The sequence below is a fragment of the Microchirus variegatus genome, assembly GCF_963457635.1.
Source record: "Microchirus variegatus genome assembly, chromosome: 12".
Taxonomy (NCBI): Eukaryota; Metazoa; Chordata; class Actinopteri; order Pleuronectiformes; family Soleidae; genus Microchirus; species Microchirus variegatus.
This window is the reverse complement of record NC_139813.1, coordinates 21,786,552-21,794,281: the sequence shown is the minus strand read 5'-3', so window position 1 is coordinate 21,794,281 and position 7,730 is coordinate 21,786,552. Positions and strand designations below refer to the sequence as shown.

The following is a 7,730-nucleotide window of genomic DNA, read 5'->3' as shown; positions in this document are numbered from 1 at the left end:
CGAGCAACAGCTGGTATCATGTCCCACACATTCTGCACCATCTGTCAACTGTGTCATCAAGACAGAACAAGATGTAAGTGTGGAAGATTGGCGGCACGTGCTGTCCGCGGCCTGTTCGTCAGCAGAGCAGAGCGCGGCCAGAGCGAGGCGTCATCAATCCGACATTAGTGCGATTAAAAAAAGACCCCGTTACACCTGTGACATCAGCCTCTCTCTCTCTCTCTCTCTCTCGGTTATTTCGTCTAAAACGGCTCCGACAGAGTAATGTCATAGTTCGCCGCCAACACACTATAAACTTGTGGGCACCATTCGTTCCGCTCCATATTCGCTCACCATCACCGCTGTGCATAATGGACACTTTGGTGGCAAGACATAGCAATAAAACGCCGATTAAAGAAAAAGAAAACGCTGATTCGCTCCAACACATACAGTATCTTGCACATGCAGCCTATAACCTCCAACATATATACTCGACGTTCTGTGAATCTCAGTCCGTTTGTAAAAACCATTAAATAATCTAATGATTAGCGATGGGCGCGTTAACGCGATAGCATCGGTTAACGGCGTCAACGTTAGCGCACGACGCGTTTCCATGGCGACTGACCGGTTGTTTGTTGACATTATTCATTCATTTAATTTATATATAAAAAGGGACTGTGTACAGTGAAAACATACATTCTACCATCTTATGTACTGTACTAGCTTATAGCTTAGGGCTAATACGCTAATCTGCAGTCATTAGCAGGTCAGAACAACACAAAAGTCATCACGTAATACAAGAAAAACGTGTTAGTACTAGTGCTGGGCGCGTTAACGCGATAGCAGCGGTTAACGGTGTCAACATTAACGCACGTCAACGCATGGCGCGTTTCCATGACGACTGACCGGAGAAAGTCGCATGTGACGTCATGTTTACGTGACTCTGGATTGTTAAAATTAGTCTCTAAAGTAACGCTAAACTTTAAAAACAGAGGACACATACGCAGTACACAGGTACGCTGGTTATTTGTTGCGCTGCTCTTTTCGTTTAATAAACAGCGCGTCAGTTTGACTGTTGGCACGCTAACGGCGCTAAAGTTGCTAATGCAGCTAACGGAGCTAACTGGTAAACACTGCCTGGACTCCGTTGTCGCGGCACGCTAACATGGCGTCACGCCTGTCTTTTTCCAGTCGGTCGTCATGGAAGCGCGTCATGCGTTAACCTAGTCTCCAGCACTACTAATTATAGAAAAATAATAGTCAATTTCTTCTTAGATTTCCACTAATGAACTCATACCATTAGGAATGTGCCTTAAATATACATTAAAAAAAGATGCGTTTCATTTAGAGCCTGTTAACTATTTAAATATTGTTATTATTGTGTGATATTATAAGAAAAAGAAATGTTATGCCACTTTCAGGTAAAATAGTCTATGGGTTATTCAAGAAAATAAGCGCGAAACATGTCATACGCTACAGAAAATGTAATTATTTGTGATATTTTCTGGGATTATGTGACGCTCAACTAAAAAAAGAGAGAATAAATCTGACATATTTCAACTTAAGCCATTTCTGCTACTTCATGAAGGCATTAAATAAAATAAAATGAAATGAAAGTCAAAGAAATGTAATCAAATCATCACTGTTGTAAACCAAATGGGGAAAAAACAACAAAAAAACTATGGTGATTGTATAAAGTCCAAGAAGATACAGTTCAGTCCATTACATAATCCACTTTGTGGGTAAGGTGAAGAGAGTGCATAAAGAATCTATAAATAAACTCACATTAAATGTTAAAAATGAAAGAGAGAGAGTGTGGCGGAAGAAGAACTGAAGAACACGACAACAGCGGAAAACAACTGATATCGTTTCCTGGGCTCGTCTGTGGAAAAACAACAACAAAAACAACACTTTGAGCATTGGGAATCTTTGGTTTAAGTCAGAAATGACACGCTATTATACACGAGTCAACAAAAACTGAATGTGTAGCTTCCCCGTGGGATTTGTCAAACAAAAACACAAATGTGGGCCCTTACAGCTGTTTTGGCCTAAAACTGTTTATAATCTCTGTTTATCTGTTTGCGTCACATTTTTGAACTAGCAAAAGCAAAATGTTAAAAAAGACGATTTACCCTCTTAAGAGTTTTAATCTAGGAAGCTTTGGTTATTGGCGAGAATGGGACATTTTAACTCTTAATCTTCCCTGTGGTGTGTTTTAGTGAGATCAATATATGGACACAGAAGCCAAAAAAAACAACCAGTGCTGCTGAGAAAAGTCAAGGTTGGACCCAAACAACATTAAGAGCAGGGATCATTTTAATACAGCTATGGACTTTCCTCTCATATATTATTCCAAAATAGCATAAAAATGCATCTTTCGTCTACAATGAGACATGCTACAGATGAAACGTGCTACATGAAAGGCAGATGGAATGGTAAGAGCGCTAGCGCGATAACTGACTTCATTCATTTTGGGCAGAAAATCCATTGCACAACACTAATTGTGTCCTGCACTGAGATTTCGGGCAATCTGGTTGTCAAATAGAGAGCATTACAGCCTCCCCTGCTACAATAATTATCCCCTATAATGACTACTTATTTGTTTCATCGGTGTCCACATGTTCAACCACATGCTCAACATGGGCATGGAGGTGGAGGATGGAGTTATGATCACAGGATGAAAGCCCCAACAGAGTAATGAAACGTTAATGTCACTGCTACCTAAGGCTGAGTTACAGACACGCATCACGACACATATTGCGATACACCGATAACAACTATGTCCTACACAGAACAACAAAGGCAATAGGGATTATATGTACTATGTTGTACCAAATGACCTGTGCTGACACCCACTGGCTTCATTCTGCACTGCATGTTATGTGATGTTTCAGACTCAAGACTACCATTACAGCATTTTCTGCCTACAAGTCAGTAACATGTACCTCACGATCAGGCTTTTAGCTATCAGCCCTAGAGACGCCATATTTTTTCCTCCCGTTTCCCCCAGTAACTTCAAAATCTAAATTTGCTGATTAAAGCCTTCCAAGCAGTCGCGTTGCCGCCGACAGGTTTTTTTCCGATGAAATCTCACGTAATCGCGCTTAGCTTACATCTCTTGGTGACGTCTCTGTAACCCTTTTCGTGGGAAGAAAGCGCAGGTAAATCTGTAGGAATCTGAAGAAAAAAGGCAAAATGTGCATGTTTCCTTTGAATAATAGGAAGCCTTAACTTTTAAAAAGGTGGATAAATGGACGTCGTTTGTGGAGAACAGTGTGTTTGATTCCCACTATTGACATATTTACAGTTGATAATGTCCTTTATAATATGAAGGCTACATGAAAATCTGGATAGAAGATAGAAAACCGTCACAAACACGTCGCTAATACAACTGCATGCTAAGTGTCTTGCATAAATATATGACAGATTAACAAACAATCCTAGCTAAAAGTCTAGCTCAAACAATCTTAGCTGAAAGCCTACTCACATTATTCCACCGTTTCAATTCTTTAGCACAGCCATATTGTACGGTGGCCCTGAGGTGCAAAATACAAACGAAATCAAAAAACACAAACGCAAAGCAAAAAAAACTCAACTCAACACAAACACACATTTGCGTTTCCGTTTTGAGTTCATGTTGTTGTGTTTTCTGCTTTTGTGTTTGTGTTTTTTGATTTGCGTTTCCGTTTTTGGTTAAAGTTTTTGTGCTGTTCGATTTGCGTTTGTGTTTTGCGCCTCCGTAATATTGTTAGTCACGGCCAGATGCCAACATCGTCTCAACTCCAGGAACTGCAGCCACGAAAGCTTTAGTTCCACAGCAGCACAACGCCGGTGAAATGTGACAGCAGCAGAAGACAGTGCATCGCCCGAGCGATGCCTCCCTTGGCTTGGAAGGAATGGCGCAGCCCAGTGACTAATCACGGGAGTGTAAAGTCCTGCAGAGCAACAGAGTGCACCCAGCAAACAAACTTTTCCAAGCAGAAGTAAAATGAGCTGATGCAAGTGAAACATGGGAGTTTTTGTGATAGATCACTAATTTCTGTTCGGCAATTCATCTGATCGGGAGTTTTATCTCCTCTAATTATGCAAAGAAAGTTTATTTCTGTGTTATGCCATCTGGCCAATCTCACACGAGATAACGAGACGCCGCTTTTTATAAAAGATAATTCACCTTCCAATACAACATATGTCAAAAAAATAAGAAGAAATGATTACAGAGCAACGATCACTATCCTCGTTTCCTACAACACATCGCACTCATGAAAGAACTGATCATAGTACATCTTGGTAAAAATGACTTTTCTCCTTCTTCTTCATGACTAGAATATTGTCCAGTTTCAACCATCTGTGTTTAGATACCTGGGACAGAGGCTCTGTGCACATTTTCACAACAAGATAGAGGTCAATCAAAGGCCCCTTGACCTTTGAAATTCAGTTAAAAAGGGGCAATGAAATCGCTTAATCTGAGAAAAATCTCATCCAACAAGAAATCGAGACGCTGCACGCCTACAAACGGACACACAAAATGGCGAGGTAAGTGGTAGAGGGGCCAAGTGGTGGAATTGGATTGAGCCAAAATGTCAGATGTCAGATGTTTCGACATCAAGTTGAAAATAAAAATAAAAGACATGTATGCAATTGTGTTTTCATCACTCCTTCACAGTTCCCAGTCAACAGATACTCTCCAGCAGCAGCAGCAGCAGCAGCTTTCCAGCAAAACAAAAGTGCCTTTTTCATTACTTTGGAGTGTGGGCAGAAATAGAAAAATCCGCCCAAGTCTCAGGGTGGGGGTCAGGGTCAATCACATTCCCCTGCTGGAGAGACACTGTACAAATAGCTCTGACATAACCAGTTATATCAAAATCCAAAAGATCGAAGAAAAGCGAGAAAATCAATCGATCATTACTATCAACTGTTTCCTTCAGAAATAAGTGACCCCAAACTTTTCAACGGTAGTGTATAACAAAGTAATCAGTTAAAACTGATCAATATTGGTTTGTGACATAATAAGACATTCAAGAACATGGTCTTGTCCAGGTTTGGGAAACACCAATCCACATTTTCTGACATTTTATGGACCAAACAAGTACTCGCACTTCTGGCTACACACTTATCAAAAGCATACCAGCATCATTTCTCCCAACTTTCCAAACAAGAGCGGTGTCACGTAAGGCCACAGGGCCTCTGCATTTCCTATATCGTCAGCCTCGATGGAAAGAGGAGCCCACCACACATAATGGAGAGAAGGCTAATAATGGCGAGCAAGGATCAATACCACAGTGGTGGCTCAGGAGGGGGTGGGGGGAGGGGGGTCATGTGGTGCCGATAACCCCTGTGCCATCTTACAAAGACATTACCCCTCACCACTGGAGGCTTTATCGAGCCGTGTGCTTGTGTGATCCTCTGATCGATTGGAGACAAAAGGGGGAGGGGGGGGACAAAACACGGTGGGCCAATGAAACGCTAACTGCGACATGGAATTTACACCGCACTTTCATCTAAACTACCGTTCAAAAGTTTGGGGTCATGTAGAAATGTCCTTATTTTTTAAGGAAAAGCTCTTTTTTTTCAATGAATCTAACATCAAATGAATCAGAAATGCACTCTATACATTGTTAACGTGGTAAACGTCTATTCTAGCAGCAAAAAAATCACGATACAATACTAATAATATCTAATAATATCATGATACATGGTCAATGATACCAATAATATCACAATATAATGATTCTGTGAAAGACAATAATATCACGATACACTGTCAGCGATACCAATAATATCACGATACAAGGTCAGCGATACCAATAATGTCAAGATACACGGTCAACGATACCAATAATAGGTGTATAGAGGCCCATTTCCAGTGTTCTAATGGTACATTGTGTTTGCTAATCGTGTCAGTAGGCTATTGGATGATTAGCAAACCCTTGAAAACCCAGTTTTGCTGGTTCTTTGACCAAAGCAAAATAAATTCTAATATTTTCAATGTCTTGACTATATTTTCTTTTCATTTTGCAACTCTTTTGATGAATAAAAGCCTGCATTTTAACGGAAAACACACAAAAATTGTATAGGTGACCACAAACTTTTTGAGCGGTAGTGTAGTTGAGCCAGGGATCGAGCCGTTGACATTCAGCGTGCTCCGTACTCTAACGCGTTTTCCATAAGGAGCGACAGAGGCTCGCTATAGGGCGAAGTGTAGACTCATTTGTCTCTGTGCCTGCCTGCCATTAGCGGTAGCAGAGATTGCTTGGAAAGGGGGGAAAAATGACTTAAATGCTTGAAAGAGTGTTAGTGGTTAAGAGCCTTGTAATGGTGTCCTCAGGCTGACACGCAAAAAAAAAAACGTGAGAGGAATATGTTATTATTATATATCAGAGAAAGATTTCATGCTCAGGAAAAAGTATATTGATCACATTGTTCATTTTAAACCCAGTAGAATGATTCGGGCATTCGAGTGTCAAAGGTTTGGAATTAATATTTAATATGTTTGTTAGACCGAGACTAAAAAAAAAAACACACCTATATAAATATTCAACACGAGTCACACAGAGTTCAGATCCGAGCACGAGCGAAGCACGGTGTGTGTGAGGCTGTAGAGGTCAAGCAAAGTCACCGACTTCCCTCCAAACCACAGAATGACAAAGATCTAACACTCTTCACTCTGCAAATATGACAGAGTTTCATGTGCTGTTTGCTTTACTCCATCTGGGATCTTGGTCTGGCATAATCTCAGCAGACACAAAGAATCAGCAAATACGAGGAGGAGGAGGAGCTACTCACGCTGTATTTGATGATGTCGTATATCAAATAGCGGGGGACGGGCTGACCGTTCACCTTGTCGATGATCATCTCCTGCAAAGATGCACACAAGAGTCAGTTGAGGAGACAACAACACAATAGTTAAAATAAGACAAAAAAAATCTGGGTACTACGTCATATAAATGTTACAGCGAGTGGAAAACGGGAGTGCGTTTGACAGTCGTTATGTGGGACGGGACACTCGCAGGGGTGAAAACTCTCAGAGGGAGAAGCCTGCAGCGACAGGAGGAGCAGGGGAAAGCAGGGAATTGTGTGTGTGTGTGTGTGTGTGTGTGTGGAAAAGACATGAAGCAGAAATAGAAAGTGCACATCCATTATGCAACGCTCTGGAGTTGAGAGTCAGGTGCACCGAGCAGACACGCCATTAGTTCTCAAAAAGTGTTACACAACAGCGCCGCGTGACGACGGCAGAGACGGACGTGGAAACCTCGTATATGTTGTACGTGAAAGAGATCTTTACTCGGATGGTGTAAATGTGAGCGTAAAGCAGCATAAACAGCAGATTTGCAATCAGCAAAATAACTGTAATTTATCACAAATCAAGCCATAAGTGAATTAAACTATTTAAATTTCAAAAAGATTGTTTGACTTTCTTACATATTTCATCACTGAATTTATTCACCTGCTTCCGTGATAACTTTCACTGTTTTATAGCAAATTAAAAGGCATCTCCTGGTGGCGACGCTCCATCACTTTTTAAACTTATTATACAAAAAACAAATCATGTGGTAATTGCCGTATCTGTTAGAGAAAAATAAACACAAACACAATTTGATTCCACATATTGTTCAGCACCATTAATTACGTACCCGTGTTCATTATCGCAGCCCTTTTTAATTATGCAGGCGACTAACTGCACTCTGCTGCAGTGACTGATGACTCACCTGTCGCTCAGGGATTCGGCTGCAGACCAAAACTTAACTTTAAAA

General features: G+C 41.0%; 1 protein-coding gene across 1 annotated transcript in view; it reads right to left on the bottom strand.

Moving 5' to 3' along the window:
* The window catches only part of rngtt (RNA guanylyltransferase and 5'-phosphatase), a 92,761-nt gene that overhangs the window by 57,265 nt on the left and 27,766 nt on the right, over positions 1–7,730 (bottom strand). The window contains exon 10 of the mRNA XM_083899177.1: positions 6,763–6,834. Within this exon, the coding sequence (XP_083755303.1) occupies positions 6,763–6,834 (72 nt within the window). The remainder of the gene's footprint in view (positions 1–6,762; positions 6,835–7,730) is intronic.